Source organism: Hyla sarda, chromosome 9 (genome assembly GCF_029499605.1).
Source record: "Hyla sarda isolate aHylSar1 chromosome 9, aHylSar1.hap1, whole genome shotgun sequence".
In the NCBI taxonomy this organism is placed as follows: domain Eukaryota; kingdom Metazoa; phylum Chordata; class Amphibia; order Anura; family Hylidae; genus Hyla; species Hyla sarda.
The window spans coordinates 148,404,028-148,429,213 of record NC_079197.1 but is presented as its reverse complement, the minus strand read 5'-3'; the positions used below and the strand labels follow the sequence as shown (position 1 = coordinate 148,429,213).

At 45.1% G+C, this 25,186-nt stretch overlaps 1 protein-coding gene across 1 annotated transcript in view; it reads left to right on the top strand.

The window, feature by feature from the left end:
- Positions 1-3,011: 3,011 nt before the first annotated feature.
- The window catches only part of DHX34 (DExH-box helicase 34), a gene marked incomplete at its 3' end in the record, with an annotated part of 35,807 nt that continues 13,632 nt past the window's right edge, over positions 3,012-25,186 (top strand). The window contains 12 exon segments of the mRNA XM_056537975.1: positions 3,012-3,128; positions 4,464-5,185; positions 5,276-5,587; positions 6,114-6,368; positions 12,981-13,083; positions 14,027-14,244; positions 14,325-14,499; positions 16,695-16,888; positions 18,884-18,985; positions 20,162-20,395; positions 20,657-20,830; positions 22,021-22,132. Coding sequence (XP_056393950.1) covers positions 4,505-5,185; positions 5,276-5,587; positions 6,114-6,368; positions 12,981-13,083; positions 14,027-14,244; positions 14,325-14,499; positions 16,695-16,888; positions 18,884-18,985; positions 20,162-20,395; positions 20,657-20,830; positions 22,021-22,132 — 2,560 coding nt within the window.

The following is a 25,186-nucleotide window of genomic DNA, read 5'->3' as shown; positions in this document are numbered from 1 at the left end:
TAGGTGTAAACATTGAAAGCATTATGGCTATCAAAAGGCAAGGAATAAAAAAACTATTTCATATTTGATGCACAGGATTTGAAACTGCAGATCCTAAATGTAAACTACGGTAAATGACTAAACACGGCTTTAAATCTGCAGCTTCAAATTCTGTGCATAAAATATGCACAGTATTTTGTATGTGTAAATAGACCCTAGGTGGGTAAGGAAATCTTAGTTTTTTTCTCTCCAATAGGCTTCTATAGGAGGTGGGGTGGGTTATGTGTAAACTCAGCCTTATGGGCTGGTAGTGCGGTCTGTAGCTGGTACATTATTATTTATTCTTTATATTGCCCTAGTTTCCAGAGAGCTGTACATATTTTAAGGGGTATAATACATGATTCAAACACTGGTTGGCTGGTACTGAGGGTGCAGTCTGTGGCTGGCACACTGTTATAGGGCACCTCTGGCTGGTACTGGGGGTGCAGTCTGTGGCTGGCACACTGTTATAGGGCACCTCTGGCTGGTACTGGGGGTGCAGTCTGTGGCTGGCACACTGTTATAGGGCACCTCTGGCTGGTACTGGGGGTGCAGTCTGTGGCTGGCACACTGTTATAGGGCGCCTCTGGCTGGTACTGGGGGTGCAGTCTGTGGCTGGCACACTGTTATAGGGCACCTCTGGCTGGTACTGGGGGTGCAGTCTGTGGCTGGCACACTGTTATAGGGCGCCTCTGGCTGGTACTGGGGGTGCAGTCTGTAGTTGGCACTGTTATAGGGCACCTCTGGCTGGTACTGGGGGTGCAGTCTGTAGCTGGCACTGTTATAGGGCACCTCTGGCTTGTACTGGGGGTGCAGTCTGTGTCTGGCACACTGTTATAGGGCACCTCTGGCTGGTACTGGGGGTGCAGTCTGTGGCTGGCACACTGTTATAGGGCACCTCTGGCTGGTACTGGGGGTGCCGTCTGTGGCTGGCACACTGTTATAGGGCACCTCTGGCTTGTACTGGGGGTGCAGTCTGTGGCTGGCACACTGTTATAGGGCGCCTCTGGCTGGTACTGGGGGTGCAGTCTGTGGCTGGCACTGTTATAGGGCACCTCTGGCTGGTACTGGGGGTGCAGTCTGTGGCTGGCACACTGTTATAGGGCGCCTCTGGCTGGTACTGGGGGTGCAGTCTATGGCTGGCACACTGTTATAGGGCGCCTCTGGCTGGTACTGGGGGTGCAGTCTGTGGCTGGCACACTGTTATAGGGCGCCAATGGCTGGTACCGGGGGTGCAGTCTGTGGCTGGCACACTGTTATAGGGCACCTCTGGCTGGTACTGGGGGTGCAGTCTGTAGCTGGTACATTATTATTTATTCTCTATATTGCCCTAGTTTCCAGAGAGCTGTACATATTTTAAGGGGTAAAATACATGATTCAAACGCAAGTACAATGAACATGGACCAGTAAATGACAGACTAATATAAAGGGAGAGAGGGCCTTGCCCGAGGGTTGGCTTACAGTCTACAGGACACATTGTTGGGGGGCAGCTCTGCTTTCACAGGGAATTTGAATACCACTAATAACACTGAAATGGAAAATGTTATGGGGCACCTCTGGTTGATACTAAGGGTGCAGCCTGTATTTGGCTCACTGGTATGGGGCACCTCTGGTTGGTACTAAGGGTGCTGTCTGTATTTGGCACACTGGTGTGGGGCACCTCTGGCTGGTACTGAGGGTGCAGTCTGTAGCAGGTACACTGATATGGGACACCTCTGGCTGGTACAAAAGGCGCAGTCTGTAGCTGGCACACTGTTATGGGGCACCTCTGGCTGGTACTGAGGGCGCAGTCTGTAGCTGGCACACTGTTATGGGGCACCTCTGACTGGTACTAATGGCGCAGTCTGTAGGTGGCACACTGTTATGGGGCACCTCTGACTGGTACTAAGGGCGCAGTCTGTAGGTGGCACACTGTTATGGGGCACCTCTGACTGGTACTAAGGGCGCAGTCTGTAGGTGGCACACTGTTATGGGGCACCTCTGGCTGGTTCTAAGGGCACAGTCTGTAGCTGACACACTGTTATGGGGCACCTCTGGCTGGTACTGAGGGCACAGTCTGTAATAGGCACAATTATATGGGGCACCTCTGCCTGGTACTGAGGGTGCAGTCAGTAGCTGGCACACTGTTAAGGGGCAACTCTGGCTGGCACTGAGGGCACAGTCTGTAGCAGGCACACTGATATGGGGCATCTAGGGCTGGTGCAAAGGATGCAGTCTGTAGTTGGCACACTGTTATGGGGCAAGTCTGGCTGGCACTGAGGGTGCAGTCTGTAGCTGGCACACTGTAATGGGGCAACTCTGGCTGGCACTGAGGGTGCAGTCTGTAGCTGGCACACTGTTATGGGGCACCTCTTGTTGGTACTAAGGGCACAGTCTGTAGTTGGCACACTGTTATGGGGCACCTCTGGCTGGTACTGAGGGTGCAGTCTGTAGCTGGCACACTGTTATGGGGCACCTCTAGCTGGTAGTGGTACTGAGGGTGCAGTCTGTAGCTGGCACACTGTTATGGGGCAACTCTGGCTGGTACTGAGGGTGCAGTCTGTAGCTGGCACACTGTTATGGGGCACCTCTGGCTGGTACTTAGGGTGCAGTCTGTAGCTGGCACACTGTTATGGGGCAACTCTGGCTGGTACTGAGGGTGCAGTCTGTAGCTGGCACACTGTTATGGGGCAACTCTGGCTGGTACTGAGGGTGCAGTCCGTAGCTGGCACACTGTTATGGGGCACCTTTACTTGCACAGGGAATTTGGGCGCCACTAATATCATTGACCTGGAAAATCAGTGCTTTATACATGCTGACTATACATGCACCACAACATTTCCTATTGTACAATACAAATAACAAAGCTATACTTGGGAACCCGAGTGTCCTGCAGTAAGATACAGCATATGCTACAAATGTTCAGAGCCAATACTCCTTGTTAAACCCTTCTCGGTATGAAACCGGAACTAACGCACGTGGTACCTGTTTAAGGTCGGACCCTTCACAGAGCTGGGAAAGAGGAAGTGACGTTTACATCCATGCCTCGCTTTCGGAAGAAGGAAGGAAAATGAAGCTGTGGAACGCAATCCTGGAAGTATGTGAGATCCTGATGGATTACATGTGTACAGGTAAATAACGCCATGCAGACAGATGCGTTTAGTGAGAGGCCGAGCGCTGTGGAGTGTGTGCGCCCATGTTCGTGTACTTTTCATGGGTCTCAAATTGGTTTATGTCACATATAACATGCAACTCATTAACCCCTTACACATCCAGCAACAAATCTTTACTTGTGTTCTATTTTTAACGCAAGGTGTGAACACTGGTGTATTGGGCCATGTTGCGTTAGTGCTCCATATAAACACAGCTCAGTGTTTCTTAATCAGATTTGCAAAACTACAACTCCCAGCATGCCCGGACAGCCGAAGGCTGTCCGGGCTTGCTGGGAGTTGTAGTTTTGCAACAGCTGGAGGCACACTGGTTGCTAAACACTGCCTCTAGAGGGAGTATATGGTACTGTTCGATTTGCAACAACTGGTGGAGCATTCTGGGAATAATTTTGTCATGCAGACTGTATATTTTCGTGCATGCATGTCCCCATTGCAGTGTGCTCTGCGTCTGCAATGTGTCCTGCTAGGACGTGTCCCTTCTGATGACATTTGTTGCAGAAATCCATGAACATGGCTTCACGGGAAGCTGCTGTAATCCCTGTTTACTTGTACGGCGCTGTACCGTACAGTGAAATACATACATTGCAATGGGGGGTGGGGGTGGTCCTTGGACCACTGGACCAGTGTGCGCCATTACTGTTTAAAGACGAAGTGATCTCCAATATCTGTCAATACCGGTAGGTGTCAGCTTTCAGGTTCGATTCCCACGCTCATGTCATACTCCCTCACCCGACCTATGATGATGGTTCATGGAAAGGTCTGACAAAACCTTTGGTGCCAGGAGGAAATTCTTAGTCGCCATGGCGCCTGGAATTTCATGAGTTCTGCTGTAAGAAGTAATTATCATTTTTCCTGATCTGTCTGTTTTAGCAAAGACTGTAGTTGTATTCCCTATAAAGTAACACAAAAATGAAGGAGCATCTTTTTTTAAAAGTGCATTGTGTCACTCCTCTGTTATTCCTCCTGGAATGATATTAATAAAATGACAACTGGGTCTTTCCATTCCCTTGTGAAAAGGCTGTGTCCCTGAACACTGAAATCAGTTGCAGACTGTGTAGGTATGTGCCCTATATACACATGGAAATGGGATCGCCCAATTATCAGTTTATAGGTACATTTCCAGGAGGAATAACAGAGATTAGCGGAGGGAATTTTAAGGAAATGTGTTCCGTAATTGTTGTTTAATGGGAAATACAATTATAATTGTAAAAATAATATCACTTTCTGTTGATTTTATCCTTTTAAAACATTTAATAACAATTTCAGATGTTTTTTTTTGTTTTTGTTTTTTTTCAGCCTCGGCCTAGTCTGTGTTTTTGTAACCTGTCTAAGATGCCATGGAGAGAGATAGAAGTGACCACTGGGACTGGAGTAACCCCCATAACCGCAAACTACTAGAAGATCTATTCTTTGATCCTCACGGTTACATCAAAGCTCATTCAGAAGAAAGTAAAGAGTTTTGGCAATTTTTTGAACGTTTCCAGAGATTTCAAATTCTTCAAAAACATAACCGTAAGTTAAATGAAGTGGAGCATCAGGAAGGACAAAGACATGACCTTCTGGATCTTCCCAAGGAATACGACCCCAGATATCGTATCAACCAGACGATTGTTCTGGGCAGAGACGTTGAAAAAGTTTTGCAAGGACATTCGGACAAGAAAAGGAGCTCTAGAGATTTTAAAGGCATCCCAAAGGATAAGCTGAATGAATTTAAGAAAGCCGTCCTTCACTATCTGGACTTTTGTCAGAGGCAGAGTTTTGGGAAACTGACCAAGCTACGGAAAGAGAGGTCAAGCTTACCCATCTTCCAGTACAGAGAAAAAATAGTCCAGATGGTTAGAAGTCATCAGGTTGTGGTGGTCGCCGGAGACACTGGATGTGGAAAGTCTACACAGGTTCCTCAGTACCTATTGGCAGCAGGATTCGGGCATATAGCTTGTACCCAGCCTCGTAGGATTGCGTGTATTTCATTAGCTAAGCGTGTAGGGTTTGAGAGCCTCAACCAGTATGGATCAAAGGTAAGAAGTGGGTTCCAGAAGAAGACGCTAATAATATGTTGAACAATGTTGTAATGAAATTCTGCCATTGGCTTTTGTATCACCCATCAGGTTGGCTACCAGATCCGCTTTGAGAGCAGTCGTTCACCGGCCACGAAAATCGTGTTTCTAACAGAAGGTCTATTGCTGCGTCAGATTCAGAGAGACTCTGAGGTCCCTCAGTACCAGGTTCTCATAGTAGATGAAGTTCATGAAAGACATCTTCACAGCGATTTCCTGCTGGGAGTTTTACGTCAGCTTCTTGCTGAACGGAAAGATTTGAAAGTCATTCTCATGTCGGCCACCATAAACATCAAGCTCTTCTCTGGATACTTTGACCAGGCCCCTGTACTCCAAGTCCCTGGGAGACTGTTTCCTATACAGGTAGTAGGATTAAAACATAGAATTTGCTAAATGCTTAAAAAGGTAATCCAGTGTCTAAAAACTTATAAGTGTCAGATCGCAGGGGGTTCGACTACCGGGCCCTTCCCCCTACGATCTCCCGCCCGGCACCCTGGCTCTATGCATGAACAGAGTGTGTCAACCACATAATGAAGCGGTGGCCAACATGGTCCTTTATGTATATCTATAGGAGAGCCGGAGATACACAAACGCTGTGTGTGTCCAGCTCTCCCATAGAGGGGGCGTGTCAGCCAACCCTTTGTTCAGTTGACACACCTCCATTCACAAGGAGCGCGGGGGGTCCCCACAGTCGGACCCCCTGAGATATGACACTTCTTCCCTATCCTACGGATTTTAGATAACTGGATAACATCTTTAAGACTATTTGGGAAGATTTATTAAGACCAATCAGATTACTCCTTAAATTTTTCAGAGGCCTTTTCCTCTGCATTGATTTTGATAAATCTAGCTCCACGTTCAATGATTTTTATGGAATTTCATGTCCTAGGTGATCTACCAACCCATTCCCCAGGAGGAAACCACATCAAAGACCGAGAAGCTGGACCCCAGACCTTACCTCCGTGTCCTACAATCCATCGATCACAAGTATCCAGTGGATGAGCGCGGAGATCTGCTTATTTTTCTGAGCGGGGTTACAGAAATCAGCAGCGTGCAGGAGGCTGTACAAGTATACGCCACCCATACTCAGCGCTGGATCGTTCTTCCATTACACAGTACCCTGTCCATTGCAGAACAAGATAAGGTATGCTTGGAGAGTAAGGATCCTTCTCTCTTACCTCTATTTTATACACATTATTTATGTGTTATCTGTAAAGCAGTGTTTCTTAACCAGTGTGTCTCAAGCTGTTGCAAAGCTACAACTCCCAGCATGCCCGGACAGCCGAAGGCTGAAACAGAGTTTTCTTTTTGCCATTTTAATATGTCCTGTACTCCTTCTGTTATCATTTTTTATTTTAAGAAAGCACCTACATTCCACTTTTAAAAAAAAACCAATTATGTAGCTTTTTTTTTGCTTTGTGTGATTCCTATATTATTCTTTCTGAGAATGAATAATAAATTGACAACTGGGTGCTACTGTTCCCGTGTCAATGAGGTGTGTCCCTAAATCACCGTTTCATGACTAGGGTGCCTCCATCTTTTGCAAAACCACATTTCCCTGCATTCTGGGAGTTGTAGTCTTACAACAACTGGAAACACTGTCCTACACAGTCAAATATTGTCCAATCAGTGATGGCAACTGTGTATGGTTAATGGTAACACCCAGTTGTCAGTTCATTGATACATTTCTCAGAGAAATGGCCCAATTCTGCATTCTAAGGAAATTTGCTACAGATATTTCCATGTATAAATATGTAATTATATTTCAGGCCATCTTTTTCATAAATTTAATATCCTCCTAATTAATGTTATATTGGATATTTTCTTTTTAATGGATCTCTTGACAATCAGCTCATCACAATGTGCCCCCCCCCCCCAGTCAACTGTACTCTTTGGAGAAACATGGCAATGATTTCTATTTTCCTGCTGCACCACCACAGGAGTAATTTAGCATTACACAGTGCCTACTCAAGTCAGGAGAAGGGAGAAAGCCACTTCTAGGCTCCTTTGGCAGTGGCTTATCTCCCAAGTATCCGTCATGTTGAAATTCAACATGGCCAATGTATCTCTCCCCCGACATCTGCTGTTGGGAGAAAATCCAGAGGGCCCATACACATTAGATGCCCGTCCGGTCCTGTTTAAATGAACTGGTTTGGCTGACATATCTAATGGGTATGATCAGCATTAAAAATTTTTTTTTTTTTATATATATTTATCAACTGGCTCCAGAAAGTTAAACAGATTTGTAAATTACTTCTATTAAAAAATCTTAATCCTTTCAGTACTTATGAGCTTCTGAAGTTAAAGGGGTACTCCGGTGAAAACCTTTTTTCTTTTAAATCAACTGGTGGCAGAAATTTAAACATATTTGTAAATTACTTCTATTAAAAAATCTTAATCCTTCCTGTACTTATTAGCTGCTGAATACTACAGAGGAAATTCTTTTCTTTTTGGAATGCTCTCTGATGACATCACGAGCACAGTGCTCGCTGCTGACGTTATTATAATAATAATAACGCTTTATTTATCATTGTCCTTAATGGGATTTGAACCCAAGTCCCCAGCACTGCAAGGCAGCAGTGCTAACCACTAAACCACCATGCTGCCCTTAGCATACATCTGCTATGGATGGTTGCTAAAATGGACAGAGATGTCAGCAGAGAGCACTGTGCTCGTGATGTCATCAGTGTTCCAAAAAGAAAGGAATTTCCTCTGTAGCATTCAGCAGCTAATAAGTACTGGAAGGATTAAGATTTTTTTATAGAAGTAATTTACAAATATGTTTAACTTTCTGCCACCAGTTGATTTAAAAGAAGAAAGGTTTTCACCAGAGTACCCCTTTAACCCCTTCCCGCTATTGGACGTATGCATACGTCCAGGCGAATTACACGTTCGCGCAAATGGACGTATGTATATGTCCAAGCGATCTCCTGCTCTGCCGCAGGCAGCGCAGGAGATCGCGGGTGGGACTCAGCTGTCAATCACAGCCGGAGTCCCACCGCAGCTGCCGGGGCCGCGATCCCGGTCCCGGCAGCATTAACCCCATAGATGCCGTGATCAGTTCTGATCACGGCATCTACGGTGTTTGCAGGGGGAGCGCTCTCCCCCTGCCCATCAACGGCGGCGCCGCGATAAAATAAGGGGGATCGGGGGTGTCCAAGACACCCTCGATCCCCCTTGAAGAGATAGGAGTGAGGTGGCAGGGTTGCCACCCCTCCTATCCCTGCTATTGATCGGCGGAGCGGCCGACCAATAGCAGACTGGGGGCGGGGGGGTTAAAGTTCGGTTCCCCCCGCTATGCCCACCCATCGGTGTCCGGGCACAGCGGGGGGAACCGTGTAGTAGCAGCGGCGGCGGTCACTTACCCGGCGGCGGCTGTGATCACGGCGGCGGTGGAGGTAAGTATGACGCCGCGTGTCCAGGAGTCTGTTGCCTAGCAACATCTGCAGGGCGACAGTTTAGAGAGTGGTCTCTAAACTGTCGCCCTCCAGATGTTGCAAAACTACAACTCCCACCATGCCTTGACAGCTGTTTGCTGTGTTGGCATGCTGGGAGTTGTAGTTTTGCAAGATTTAGAGGGGTTCAGGCTGGAGATCACTGACAGTGGTCTCTAAACTGTAGCCCTCCAGATATTACAAAACTACAACTCCCAGCATGCCCAGACAGCAGTTTGCTGTCTTAGCATGCTGAGATTTGTAGTTTTGCAACATCTGGAGGGCCACAGTTTAGAGACCACTGTCAGTGATCTCCAGCCTGAACCCCTCTAAATCTTGCAAAACTACAACTCCCAGCATTCAGGAACAGCAAATGGCTGTCTCGGCATGCTGGGAGTTGTACTTGCGTGCCTCCAGCTGTTGCATAACTACATCTCCCAGCATTCCCTTTGGCAATCAGTACATGCTGAGAGTTGTAGTTCTGCAACAGCTGGAGGCACACTGGTTGGGAAATACCGAGTTAGGTAATAGGTTCTATTACCTAACTCAGTATTTTCCAACCAGTGTGCCTCCAGCTGTTGCAAAGCTACAACTCCCAGCATGCACGTTCTGTCAGTGCATGCTGGGAGTTGTAGTTCCCCCCCCCCCCCCCTCCCATGTGAATGTACAGGTTACATTCACACTGGCGACGGATTACAGTGAGTTCCCTGCTTCAAGTTTGAGCTGCAGCCGCAGCTCAAACTCCTAGCGGGAGACTCAGTGTAATCCGCCGTCAGTGTGAATGTAACCTAAAAAACACTACACTACGCTAACACAAAATAAAGAGTAAAACACTACATATACACACGTACACTGCCCCCCCCCACCACCACTTCCCCCCCAATAAAAATGAAAAACGTATCCTACAGCAGTGTTTCCAAAACGGAGCCTCCAGCTGTTGCAAAACAAAAACTCCCAGCATTTCCGGACAGCCATTGACTGTCCAAGCATGCTGGGAGTTTAGCAACAGCTGGAGGCACCCTGTTTGAGAATCACTGGTGTAGAATACCCCTATGTCCACCCCTATGCAAATCCCTAATTTAGGCCTCAAATGCGCATGGCGCTCTCACTTTGGAGCCCTGTCGTATTTCAAGGCAACAGTTTAGGGCCACATATGGGGTATCGCCGTACTCGGGAGAAATTGCCTAACAAATTTTGGGGGGCTTTTTCTCCTTTTACCCCTTATGAAAAGGTAAAGTTGGGGTCTACACCAGCATGTTAGTGTAAAAAAAAAAAAAAACATTTTTGTACACTAACATACTGGTGTTGCCCCATACTTTAAAATTTCACGAGCGGGAAAAGAAAAAAAGCCTCCAAAATTTGTAACGCAATTTCTCCTGAGGACGGAATTACCCCATATGTGGGCGCAAAGTGTTCTGGGGGCGCACAACAAGGCCCAGAAGGGAGAGTGCACCATGTAAATTTGAGGTCTAAATTGGTGATTTGCACAGGGGTGGCTGATTTTACAGCGGTTCTGACATAAGTGCAAAACAATAAATACCCACATGTGACCGCATTTTGGAAACTACACCCCTCACGGAATGTAATAAGGGGTACAGTGAGCATTTACACCCCACAGGTGTCTGACAGATCTTTGAAACAGGGGTCTGTGAAAATGAAAAATAAAATTTTTAATTTGCACAGCCCACTGTTCCAAAGATCCGTCAAATGCCAGTGGGGTGTAAATTCTCCCTGCACCCCTTATTACCTTCCATGAGGGGTGTAGTTTTAAAAATGGGGTCACATGTGGGGGGGTCCACTGTTCTGGCACCACGGGGGGCTTTGGAAATGCACATGGCCAAATTCTCTCTCCAAAAGCTCAATGATGCTCCTTCTCTTCTGAGCATTGTAGTTCGCCCCCAGTGCACTTCACGTCCACTTATTGGGTATTTCCATACTCAGAAGAGATGGTGTTACAAATTTTGGGGGGTATTTTCTGCTATTATCCCTTGTAAAAATGTAAAATTTGGGGGAAAACAAGCATTTTAGTGTAAAAAAAAATATTTTTTTTTACATATGCAAAAGTCGTGAAACACCTGTGGGGTATTAAGGTTCACTTTACCCCTTGTTACGTTCCCCAAGGGGTCTAGTTTCCAAAATGGTATGCCATGTGGTTTTTTTTTCTGTCCTGGCACCATAGGTGCTTCCTAAATGCGGCATGCCCCCAGAGCAAAATTTGCTTCCAAAAAGCCAAATGTGACTCCTTCTCTTCTGAGACCTGTAGTGCGCCAGCAGAGCACTTTTCATCCCCATATTGGGTGTTTTCTGAATCGGGAGAAATTGGGCTTCAAATTTTTGGGGGTATTTTCTGCTATTACCTTTTTTAAAATGTAAAATTTTTGCTAAACCAAGCATTTTTGGGAAAAAAAAATTTTTTTTTTTACATATGCAAAAGTCGTGAAACACCTGTGGGGTATTAAGGTTCACTTTATCCCTTGTTACGTTCCTCAAGGAGTCTAGTTTCCAAAATGGTATGCCATGTCGTTTTTTTTTGCTGTCCTGGCACCATAGGGGCTTCCTAAATGCGACATGCCCCCCGAGCAAAATTTGCTCTCAAAAAGCCAAATATGACTCCTTCTCTTCTGAGCATTGTAGTTCGCCCGTAATGCACTTCAGGTCAACTTATGGGGTACCTCCATACTCAGAAGAGATGGGGTTACACATTTTGGGGGGTATTTTCTGCTATTAACCCTTGCAAAAAATGTGAAATTTGGGGGGAAACACACATTTTAGTGAAACATTTTTTTTTTATTTTTTTTTTTACATATCCAAAAGTCATGAAACACCTGTGGGGTATTAAGGCTCACTTAATTCCTTGTTACGTTCCTCAAGGGGTCTAGTTTCCAAAATGGTATGCCATGTTTTTTTTTGCTGTTCTGGCACCATAGGGGCTTCCTAAATGCAACATGCCTCCCAAAAACCATTTCAGAAAAACGTACTCTCCAAAATCCCCTTGTCGCTCCTTCGCTTCTGAGCCCTCTACTGTGCCCGCCGAACAATTTACATAGACATATGAGGTATGTGCTTACTCGAGAGAAATTGGGCTACAAATTCAAGTATAAATTTTATCCTTTTACCCCTTGTAAAAATTCAAAAATTAGGTCTACAAGAACATGCAAGTGTTAAAAATGAAGATTTTGAATTTTCTCCTTCACTTTGCTGCTTTTCCTGTGAAACACCTAAAGGGTTAAAACACTTACTGAATGTCATTTTGAATACTTTGGGGGGTGCAGTTTTTGTAATGGGGTCATTTATGGGGTATTTCTAATATGAAGACCCTTCAAATCCACTTCAAACCTGAACTGGTCCATGAAAAATAGCGAGTTTGAAAATTTTGTGAAAAATTGTAAAATTGCTGCTGAACTTTGAAGCCCTCTGGTGTCTTCCAAAAGTAAAAACTCATAAATTTTATGATGAAAATATAAAGTAGACATATTGTATATGTGAATCCAAAAAAAAAAAAATATTTGGAATATCCATTTTCCTTACAAACAGAGAGCTTCAAAGTTAGAAAAATGCAAAATTTAAAATTTTTTCATCAAATTTTGGGATTTTTCACCAAGAAAGGATGCAAGTTACCACAAAAATTTACCACTATGTTAAAGTAGAATATGTCACGAAAAAACTATCTCGGAATCAGATTGATAAGTAAAAGCATTCCAGAGTTATTAATGTTTAAAGTGACAGTGGTCAGATGTGCAAAAAAGGGCTGCGTCCTAGAGGTGAAAATGGGCTGTGTCCTTAAGGGGTTAAGATTGTTCTTTTCATTCTAAGTGCTCTCTGACGACACCTGTCTCGGGAAACGCCCAGTTTAGAAGCAAATCCCCATAGCAAACCTCTTTTAAACTGTGCGTTTCCCCGAGACACGTGTCATCAGAGAGCACTTAGACAGAAAAGAACAACCTTAACTTCAGAAGCTCATAAGTACTGAAAGGATTAAGATTTTTTTAATAGAAGTAATTTACAAATCTGTTTAACTTTCTGGAGCCAGTTGATATATATAAAAAAAGTTTTTTTTCCTGGAATACCCCTTTAATATTACTACTTAGATCAGTGGTCTTCAACCTGCGGACCTTTTAGATGTTGCAAAACTACAACTCCCATCATGCCTGGACAGCCGTTGGCTGTCCGGGCATGCTGGGAATTGTAGTTTTGCAACATCTGGAGGTCCGCAGGTTGAAGACCACTGACTTAGATCATCATTTTCTGATAGAGTCCTAATAGTGGTTATATTCACAGGAGTGATGCTGGTTAACTTGTCTCTTTCTAAATCAATAATTTAGGTATTTGACTTAGCTCCACCTGGTGTCCGAAAATGTATAATCTCCACCAACATTGCCGAAACCTCTGTGACTATTGATGGGGTCAGATTTGTACTAGACTCAGGTAAGGGATTTTCTCCGGAAGTCTGTTTCAGCTTTTATACAGGCAAACTGCTTTCCAGAGAACAGGGGTGATTGTATCTATAACCTCCTCCTTCCTCCCAGCGGCCTAGTTTCGTAGGGTAACACAACTGCTGCTAGCCTTAGGGCTCATGCACACTACGGATATTCTGAAAGGATTTTCCTCACTGAATTCCATCAGTGGATCCGCACTGTCCGGAATTGGGGTTATTCTTTCACAGAATTTGCAGCGGAAATTAACCACTGCTATTCAAATTTAGGCAAAGAAAAAAGGGGCGATAGATCAGCTCACCAGTATGTCATTCAGGGTAGACGCCAGCACATCTCTCCTCGTGGAAGCAGTCGGATCAAACTCAGGAGCCGTGTCTCCAGGTGCAACAGTAATCAAAGAAGGAAGGTGATCCAGCTCCCAATCCAGTTAAAAGTTAGAGCTTTATTCAAACATGTTAAAATCCAGTGGTACAAAAAAGAAAATAGGATAAAACACACAAGGGAAAACGCACCAACGCGTTTCGACCTGCTAGCAAGTCTTAATCATTAGTCATGATTAAGACTTGCTAGCAGGTCAAAACGCGTTGGTGTGTTTTCCCTTGTGTGTTTTATCCTATTTTCTTTTTTGTACCACTGGATTTTAACATGTTTGAATAAAGCTCTAACTTTTAACTGGATTGGGAGCTGGATCACCTTCCTTCTTTGATTACTGCTATTCAAAGTCCCAATGACTAATGGGCTTTTGCGAGCAGATTCTGCCACAGGAATTCATTTGGTGGAATCTGGATCCGCATCGGCAGTTCAGCTCTGGAACATCCGTAGTGTGCGCTGAGCAGCAGAGTGTCAATGAGATCTATGGGATCCTGCTGCAAGCAGAATATCTGTAGTGTGCATGGACCCTAACCCATTCTCAGTCTTCTGCCTTATTATTGCAGGGAAAGTCAAAGAGATGAGTTTTGACCCCAAAGCAAAGATGCAGCGACTGCAGGAGTTTTGGATTAGCCGTGCCAGTGCTGAGCAGAGAAAAGGCCGAGCTGGTAGGACAGGCCCTGGTGTGTGCTATCGCCTGTATGCAGAGTCAGACTATGATGCTTTTGCTCCGTATCCTGTGCCGGAAATTCAGCGTGTCGCATTGGATGCTTTAGTCTTACAAGTACGTGTATTGTTACTGCAGATAGTAATTGTGTCTCAAGTTATTATGATATGTGAACAGTCAGTGTTTGTTACTTTCAGATGAAGAGTATGGGTCTAGGGGATCCGCGCACCTTTCCTTTTATTGAACAGCCCCCCATGTCCAGCATTGAGACCGCCATTTTCTATTTGCGAGACCAAGGTGCATTAGATGCCAGTGAAGAGCTCACACCCATTGGGAATCTCTTGGCACAGCTACCAGTGGATGTTGTTATTGGTAAGGATTATGGTTAAACGGGTTGTCTGGATTAGATTGTTGTTGTTTTTTTTTTTTGTTCTTTTCTTTTCAGAAACAGCGTAACTCTATAGGCTGTGACTGGTACTGCAGCTTATCGTCATTTACAGTAAGTCAGTGTTTCCCAATCAGGGTGCCTCCAGCTGTGGCCAAACTAAAACTCCCAGCATGGCTGTCCGGGCATGCTGGGAGTTGTAGTTTGGCCACAGCTGGAGGCACCCTGGTTGGGAAACACTGATTTAAGTCAATGTGACTTAGCTGCAATACCAGACACAGCCTGATCCCTGACAACTTCTTTAAGAGTTTTTAGCTTATTAACCCCTTCCCGCTATGGGACGTATGCATACCTAGTGTGCAGCCGTGGGCAGCGCAGGAGATCGGCGGCGGGACCTGGCTGTCAATCACAGCCGGAGTCCCGCCACAGCTGCCGGAGCCGCGATCGCACCGGTCCCGGCAGCATTAACCCCGTAGATGCCGTGATCACGGCATCTATGGTGTTGACAGTGGGAGCACGCTCCCCCTGTTCACCAACGGCGGTGCTGCGATACGATCGTGGGTCGCCGTTGGTTGCTACGGCAGCAGGAGGTCAGATCATGATCTCCTCTCTGCCTACTACGGATGCCTGTAAGATCCAGCCACAGGCTGGATCGCACAGGCTGTAGCGTGTGCAGCTGATCGGGTCATACTGTGCTGCAGTACAAATGTATTGCAGCATAGTATAACCTGTAAAAAGTGTAAAAAATAAAATAAAAAGTTCTTCAATAAAAGTATGAAGTGTAAAAAAGAATAAAAAAATGCCCCTTTCCCAATAAAAGCCCTGTATTATCTCCAAAAAAGATCAAAAACACAAATAATATGCATAATAGGTATTGCCACATCCATAATGATGCGTACTATAAAACTATAATGTAAATTACCCTGCGCGGTGAAAGCTGTAAAAAAAATACAAATAAATAATAACAAAAATGCTAAATTTGCCAATTTTGGTACAAATAGCGGAATAAAAAAAATCAAAAACCAGCCCATATCGAAAAAAGGATACCAATCAAGTACAGCTCATCCCGCAAAAAATAAGCCCTTACTCAATGGTGTCAGAGTACGGCTGTTGGAAAATGAATGGCAGAAAAATAATTTTGCTCAGAAAAAGAACATAGAAAGCGATATAAAATGGGTATCGCCATAATCGTACTGACCCACAGAATAAATATAACATCACTTTTACCGCACAGTGTACACCATAAAAAAAAAAGAAAACACCAGAAATTTTTTCATTTTGTGTCAACAAAAGTGCACCACTTTTATAAAGTACAATATATCATGAAAAAACTATCTCCGAATCGTTCCGCTCAGAAAAAGCCTTCTACCATTTAAAGAGATACAAGTAAAAAAAAAAAAAAAAAAAAAAGAGCCTGGTCATTAAAGGACAACTGCAGCGGAATTACACTTATCCCCTATCCACAGGATAGGGGATAAGTGTTTGATCGCTGGGGGGTCCGACCGCTGGGACCCCCCTCGATCTCCCTAACGGGGGGCCGCCATTAGCGTCCATGGTAACGTAGCGTCGACCTAGAGGTCGACGATGACGCCCCATCTCCTCCCCGTCCCCATACAGTTCATAGAGATGTATGGAGGAGGCGTGCCGGCCGCAATGACATGCTGTGGCTGGCACGTCTCCTGCACGGGAGAGCCGCGACCACGTACGGGAGATCGCCGGGGGCCCCAGCGTTCGGACCCCCCCGCGATCAAACACTTATCCCCTATCTTGAGGATAGGGGATAAGTATTTGTACCGCTGCAAATGTCCTTTAAGGTAAAAAATGGGTCCGTCCTTAAAGGGGTACTCCCTTTACAGCCGTCACGCCCCCTCCCATAGACTTGCATTGGGGGGCGGGGCGTGATGTCAAACGGGGGCGGAGTCGTGACGTCACGCTCTTCCGCTCGCGTGGTCGGGATCCGAAGCCTCCAGCGTTGCCGGAAGCCGTTGAGGTGGGTGCTGCAGGCGAGATCCCGGGGTCCCCAGCAGCGGGACCCCTGCGATCTGACTTCTTATCCCCTATCCTTTTGGATAGGGGATAAGATGTCTAGGGGCGGAGTACCCCTTTAAGGGGTTAAACTGCAATGATCTGGCTGTATTCTTGGTGTAAACTTTCAGTCTCCTAATCCTGTATTTTCTTGTAGGAAAGATGCTCATATTAGGTTCGCTATTCAGCCTGGTTGAGCCAATCTTGACTATTGCTGCAGCCCTCAGTGTACAGTCTCCCTTTGTCCGGAGCGCTACTAACAATCCAGAATGCTCCACAGCAAGAAAACCTTTAGAGAGTGACCATGGAGACCCCTTCACGTTACTCAATGTTTTCAATGAGTGGATACAGGTGAGTTGGCAGATGGTAAAGTTTGGGTGCCTGGGTAAGGTGTTTTACGAAAGGGTCTTAACTTAAAAACAGAGTTACATTTTATATTACAATACAACCTCTGGAATTAGCCATTATAGCAATTATTTTGGAATTAGCCATTATATTGAGGAAAAATATCATTGAGAGCATGGAGAGATTACTGCCACTCAAGAAATTGATAAACAAATTGATGCCGACTTAAAGGGGTTCTCCACTGCCCGCCCTTCCGGAGCTCCGCTCCCAGCGTCCGGAAGTTTATTACTCCGAACTCTGTGTGCGGGCTTCCGTGTTCGAGGCCACCCCTCGTGACGTCACGCCCGCCCCCTCAACGAGGGGGCAGGGGGTGATGTCATGAGGGGGCGGCTTCGAACACGGAAGCCCGCACACACAGCGTTCGGAGTCATAAACTTCTGGACGCTGCGAGCGGTGCTCCGGAAGGCAGGGCAGTGGAGAACCCCTTTAAGGTAATCAGAAGCACTCAATATGGTCCCATACTTGATTTTATTTGCCCTTGTGCGGGTAAATGGCCACTAATAAAGGGCCATTCCCAGTATAGATTGTGTACGGCATGTTAAGAGGATATGCTCTAATTCTGTATTTCTTATTCACTATAAAGGAGAGTTGATTTTTTTTCTTTTCTTATTCTTGGAGGGGGGAGGGGGCAATAATTACTAGGATTCTTGCAGTCAGACCTTGACAATGTAATAGAGCAGCAGAAAATGCTATTAGAGTACTTGGGTGTATAGGGAGAGGTATTAGTAGTTGAGAAGGAAGTGCTCATGGGTGTATAGGGAGAGCTATTAGCAGTAGAGAAGGAAGTGCTCATGGGTGTATAGGGAGAGATATCAGCAGTAGAGAAGGAAGTGCTCATGGGTGTATAGGGAGAGATATCAGCAGTAGAAAGGGAATGTTGACAACTGGGTCCCCCAAAAATAATAGAATCGTGGATACCAAGTTCCCCTGTTTGAATGAAGCAGCAAAGGCCAGAAATATATGGATAGTGCATTTATTTTACAACTCAGTTATCGAACCTTACAGCCATCATGGATTGTATGTTTTGATATTTGAACATTTCTTTGAGAAACTGGAACTGATATTGATAATGTGATGAGATAACAATATTCCTACACAGGAAACCAGTCAGCAGATTATAAGTCAAAGGGCTTATCGGCTAGGGTCTGGCCTTATCGGCTAGGGTCTGGCCTTATCGGCTAGGGTCTGGCCTTATCGGCTAGGGTCTGGCCTTATCGGCTAGGGTCTGGCCTTATCGGCTAGGGTCTGGCCTTATCGGCTAGGGTCTGGCCTTATCGGCTAGGGTCTGGCCTTATCGGCTAGGGTCTGGCCTTATCGGCTAGGGTCTGGCCTTATCGGCTAGGGTCTGGCCTTATCGGCTAGGGTCTGGCCTTATCGGCTAGGGTCTGGCCTTATCGGCTAGGGTCTGGCCTTATCGGCTAGGGTCTGGCCTTATCGGCTAGGGTCTGGCCTTATCGGCTAGGGTCTGGCCTTATCGGCTAGGGTCTGGCCTTATCGGCTAGGGTCTGGCCTTATCGGCTATGGTCTGGCCTTATCGGCTAGGGTCTGGCCTTATCGGCTAGGGTCTGGCCTTATCGGCTAGGGTCTGGCCTTATCGGCTAGGGTCTGGCCTTATCGGCTAGGGTCTGGCCTTATCGGCTAGGGTCTGGCTTTGACTAGATAAGCAAAATCAGATTTTCTTTTCAGTTATGTCAGATAAGTCGTCTACATTATTGTTTGAGTTAAAGTTTTACAAATGTTGGAGACCAATAGTTTAGGGAAGACTGGTCTGGATGTAGGAGAGACATCCTACTGTACACAGGCACCATAACACTACTGAAGGAAATGCTTATTTTGCCATTGTTTTACATGTATAATCTTTACATTTATTTATATTGCCTTATTTGTGTACATACTCGTTGAAGTGAGAGTTTTTTTTTTCCCTCCCATCTTGTGAATCAGATTAAATCAAGTCGCTCCAGTAACTCCAGGAAGTGGTGTCGCCGGCGAGGGCTGGAGGAACAAAGATTGTATGAGATGACAAATCTCCGACGGCAATTCAAAGTGAGTCCTAGGAAGATCTCCTTTCCACCTTTTTGTACCATTCTGTACCAAATCGTGCCTTTCTTTACTGCAAGATGGTGATTGCTTGTGTTTCAGGACAGTGTATATTCTGTGCATTTACCACTTTGGGTGTCTCTGCAGCATTCGTGAAAAAAGAAAAAGAGGGGGCACCATAGCAAAGATCAAAATAGGTCCTCCATTATAGTAGATCTTTTACCATACAGGGCAGAAGGGACTGTGGTTTGCTCCCCTAACCACATCTATGTAACGACCCTTGACCCTATCCCTTACCCTTTTGTTTGCTGACCCTAAAGTTCCTCTGGGGAGAGGCGTTTTGTACAGGTACTTGCCATCCAGTAGTTGGGACCAACCAATTAGGTATGGGTCAACCAAACCTGCTGATCCCGGTGGAACCAGCTGATCATCTAATATCCATACTCCTGCTCAACACCAGATGTCGGGAAAGAGAAGGATAAAGGATGTTGGATTTCAGCTGCCTGATTCCTTTGTCCTCAGAGAGATAAACCACTGTTAGAGACATTTGGCAGTGGTTTGATCTCTGCTCTTCATTTAGGACACATGCACTCTCAACTGATCCTAACATGCATGCGAAGGGGGAAATGAGGAGAAATAGCTGTCCTATAAATGTATAGGGCCTACATAAGCTCTTCAGCTTGTTAAGTAATCACAGTGATAGACCAGTGTTTTCTTATTGCTTTTATAAGAATTCATATGGGTAGTCCAGTGAGGAAAAAATATTTTCTATCCACCGCGGGGGAGGGGGATGGGGCGGGTTGTACTCCAATCTCTGGGACCCCCACTATCTCCTGCCCAGGTCCTGGCTGTTTAAGAGGATCGCTACAGATGGCACACCCTTCATTTGTTTCTATGGGAGTGCCAGAGATGCCCGAGTACAGCACTCTGGTCTCTTCGGCCCTTCTGTAGAGAATTAATGGAGCCTGTGCCATCTGTAGCACACAACCCTCTCAGAAAGCCAGGGTGTTGGGCGAGGATCCTAGTGGTCGGAACACAAGCCCCCCCCCCCCCCGCAATTAGACACTTATCCCCTCAGTATGATCAGTAATTCTTCCCTTTAAATGAGCTCCCACTTGCTGCATGATTAAAAAAAATAAATAAATAAATGACTGTGTTCTTTGCTTTGACGCCTCCTATCAGAGTCTTCTAAAGGACCATGGGATGTTAAATGAGACAGAAACCCGAGTAGTGGACCGCCACAGCCGCCACCGGCAGCACAAGGAGCGCAAAGAACTTCATCAGCTGAAGAGGGAACACGATCGATCGGAAAAACACAAAAGAAAAGTGCTCAAGCTGCACGAGGAAGATGCCGGATCCTCCAGTGATGAAGATGGAAGATCTAGTAAAGACAAGAAGGACAGCGTAGACATCCAGGTATGTGATCAGTGCAGTGTTTCCCAACCAGGGTGCCTTCAGCTGTTTTAAAACTACAACTGGCATGCTGGGAGTTGTAGTTTTGCAACAGCTGGAGGGACTCCGGTTGAGAAACACTGGATCAGTGTCATGGCCTAACTTAACTTTTACGATTTGACAGCAGGCACAGATATTGCTGTAGGTACTCTAGTACCATTGTGTAGCATAATAACTTTTCTGTTTCCTTGTGGTCATAATCATGTTAATAATGGATTTTTGCAGGATGTCAAGTTTAAACTCAGGCACAATGTCGACGAGCTGCGAGAAGTGTCCGGTGCGGGGGAGGAGTTATCTGCAAAACAGCTGTCGCTGCTGAAACTTATTGTGTGCCATGGCCTGTACCCGCAGCTGGCGCTTCCTGACAACTTCAACAGCTGCCGCAAGGATTCTGATCAGGTAGGGTCTCGTATTTCCCGAAGATCTGTGGTGGTCGATCAAAACATTGGCTCAATCTTTGCAGCTTAGCGAAAAGTCTTGTTCTGTATATGTGCGCTTAAACATTTTTCATCGGTATCAGATATAATTTGCAAACAAGTAGACTTTACTTACCTTATCTATTAATTTTCAGTATTGGCATTCACCTATTAAGGGTGTTTTCATACACCCAGGATCCTGCGCAGATTTGATACATAGGATTTGAAGCTGCAGATTTGATGATGTGTTCAGTCATTTAGTTTACATTGAAATCTGCAGCATAAAACCTGCAGCTTCAAATCCTGTGCATCAAATATTCACAGGATACTGTACATGTGAATAGACCACTAAAGAGTTTTTTCCAGTGTTTCATATTGGTGGCCTATCCTTTAAAGGGGTACTCTGGTGGAAAACTTTTTTATTCATTTTTTTTATCTACTGTGCCAGAAAGTTAAACAGATTTGTAAATTACTTCTATTACAAAATCTTAATCCTTCCAGCACTTATTAGCTGCTGAATATTACAGAGGAAATTCTTTTCTTTTTGGAACACAGAGCTCTCTGCTGACATCTTGATCACAGTGCTCTCTGCTGACATCTCTGTTCATTTTAAGAACTGTCTAGAGTAGGAGAAAATCCCCATAGTAAATATATGCTGCTCTGGAAAGTTCCTAAAATGGACAGAGGTGTCAGCAGAGAGCACTGTGCACGTGATGTCAGCAGAGAGCACTGTGCTCCTGATGTCAGCAGAGAGCACTGTGGTCATGATGTCAGCAGAGAGCTCTGTGTTCCAAAAAGAAAAGAATTTCCTCTGTAATATTCAGCAGCTAATAAGTACTGGAAGGATTAAGATTTGTTAATAGAAGTAATTTACAAATCTGTTTAACATTCTCCCTGGGGGCAGGAGCGTCCCCCGGGAATGGGGAAAATAAAGCGTTATATAGGGTAAAATCTGATGATTGGTTCCCTTTAAAGAAACGGTGGTAGTTTTGTGCCTTCCTCCGCCCTCTGAGGGTCCCTGACATTACATCACTGTATCTGGATCTTATATCGTAGTGCAATCTGCATTACCACTCAGTCTTATGTACACAGATGGCTCACCTTTGGGTACCGGCACCATAGGTAACGTAACAACAGTGCATTTTGCTTATGGTTTTACCTTATTGACTGCAGGTTTTTCATACAAGGACTAAGCAGGGAATTGTCCTACACCCAACCTCAATCTTCTCTAGTAATCCTGAGCTGCTTCAAGTAGAAAGTGATAGAGAAGAGGCCGCTACAACTGGTAAGTGTCTGGCAATGGGACTAAGCTAAAGAATTTTGACATCAAAAAGAAGATTGGATAAGGAAACAGTCTTGAAAACTCAGATACTGTATAATAAGTTCTAATCTCAATATATTCCTAAATTTCACAAACTCCTAAGATGGTTCCTGTATAGAGAAACATTGAGCTGTACTGTGACTGTTTTATGACTTAGAGCAGTGTTTCCCAACCAGGGTGCCTCCAGCTGTGGCCAAACTACAACTCCCAGCATGCCCGGACAGCCTTTGGCTGTCCGGGCATGCTGGGAGTTGTAGTTTGGCCACAGCTGGAGGCACCCTGGTTGGGAAACACTGACTTAGAGTTACCATCGAGCCTTGGCTGAGCTTGACACTGTATGGATCTAGGAAGTAGATGTATGGGATTTGGGTAGTCAGGAGTCAAGGGGACAGTTGGGGTAAAAGTATAACACATTATTATTTTTTTTAATTATTTTTTTAAGCCTTTAAAAAATACTCAAGAAGGTCAAGGTTGTTTATTGTGCCCCAATACACTTGAACATTTGTACAGGGTGGGCCATTTCTATGGATACACCTTAATAAAATGGGAATGGTTGGTGATAGTAACTTCCTGTTTGTGGCACATTAGTATATGTGAGGGGGGGAAACTTTTCAAGATGGGTGGTGACCATGGCGGCCATTTTGAAGTCGGCCATTTTGAATCCAACTTTTGATTTTTCAATAGGAAGAGGGTCACGTGACACATCAAACTTATTGGGAATTCCACAAGAAAAACAATGGTGTTCTTGGTTTTAATGTAACTTTATTCTTTCATGAGTTATTTACAAGTTTCTGACCACTTATAAAATGTGTTCAATGTGCTGCCCATTGTGTTGGATTGTCAATGCAACCCTCTTCTCTATATACTGCTATATACTACTATATACACCGCAGGAGAAATGCTAGCACAGGCTTCCAGTATCCGTATACACTGCTATATACTACTATATACACCGCAGGAGAAATGCTAGCACAGGCTTCCAGTATCCGTATATACTACTATATACTACTATATACACCGCAGGAGAAATGCTAGCACAGGCTTCCAGTATCCATATACACTGCTATATACTACTATATACACCGCAGGAGAAATGCTAGCACAGGCTTCCAGTATCCATATACACTGCTATATACTACTATATACACCGCAGGAGAAATGCTAGCACAGGCTTCCAGTATCCGTATACACTGCTATATACTACTATATACACCGCAGGAGAAATGCTAGCACAGGCTTCCAGTATCCATATACACTGCTATATACTACTATATACACCGCAGGAGAAATTCTAGCACAGGCTTCCAGTATCCGTATACACTGCTATATACTACTATATACACCGCAGGAGAAATGCTAGCACAGGCTTCCAGTATCCGTATACACTGCTATATACTACTATATACACCGCAGGAGAAATGCTAGCACAGGCTTCCAGTATCCGTATACACTGCTATATACTACTATATACACCGCAGGAGAAATGCTAGAACAGGCTTCCAGTATCCGTATACACTGCTATATACTACTATATACACCGCAGGAGAAATGCTAGCACAGGCTTCCAGTATCCGTATACACTGCTATATACTACTATATACACCGCAGGAGAAATGCTAGCACAGGCTTCCAGTATCCGTATACACTGCTATATACTACTATATGCACCGCAGGAGAAATGCTAGCACAGGCTTCCAGTATCCGTATACACTGCTATATACTACTATATGCACCGCAGGAGAAATGCTAGCACAGGCTTCCAGTATCCGTATACACTGCTATATACTACTATATACACCGCAGGAGAAATGCTAGAACAGGCTTCCAGTATCCGTATACACTGCTATATACTACTATATACACCGCAGGAGAAATGCTAGCACAGGCTTCCAGTATCCGTATACACTGCTATATACTACTATATACACCGCAGGAGAAATGCTAGCACAGGCTTCCAGTATCCGTATACACTGCTATATACTACTATATGCACCGCAGGAGAAATGCTAGCACAGGCTTCCAGTATCCGTATACACTGCTATATACTAATATATGCACCGCAGGAGAAATGCTAGCACAGGCTTCCAGTATCCGTATACACTGCTATATACTACTATATACACCGCAGGAGAAATGCTAGCACAGGCTTCCAGTATCCATATACACTGCTATATACTACTATATACACCGCAGGAGAAATGCTAGCACAGGCTTCCAGTATCCGTAGTTTCAGGTTCTGCACATCTCGTATCTTCACAGCATAGACTATTACCTTCAGATGACCCCAAAGATAAAAGTCTAAGGGGGTCAGATCGGGAGACCTTGGGGGTCATTCAATTGGCCCACGACGACCAATCTCCTTTCCAGGAAACTGTTCATCTAGGAATGCTTGGACCTGACACCCATAATGTGGTGGTCACCATCTTGCTGGAAAAACTCAGGGAACGTGCCAGCTTCAGTGCATAAAGAGGGAAACACATCAAGTGGATTGGTCGTCGTGGGCCAGTTGAATGGCCCCCAAGGTCTCCCGATCTGACCCCCTTAGACTTTTATCTTTGGGGTCATCTGAAGGTAATAGTCTATGCTGTGAAGATACGAGATGTGCAGCACCTGAAACTACGGATACTGGAAGCCTGTGCTAGCATTTCTCCTGCGGTGTATATAGTAGTATATAGCAGTGTATACGGATACTGGAAGCCTGTGCTAGCATTTCTCCTGCGGTGTATATAGTAGTATATAGCAGTGTATACGGATACTGGAAGCCTGTGCTAGCATTTCTCCTGCGGTGTATATAGTAGTATATAGCAGTGTATACGGATACTGGAAGCCTGTGCTAGCATTTCTCCTGTGGTGTATATAGTAGTATATAGCAGTGTATACGGATACTTGAAGCCTGTGCTAGCATTTCTCCTGCGGTGTATATAGTAGTATATAGCAGTGTATATGGATACTGGAAGCCTGTGCTAGCATTTCTCCTGCGGTGTATATAGTAGTGTATAGCAGTGTATACAGATACTG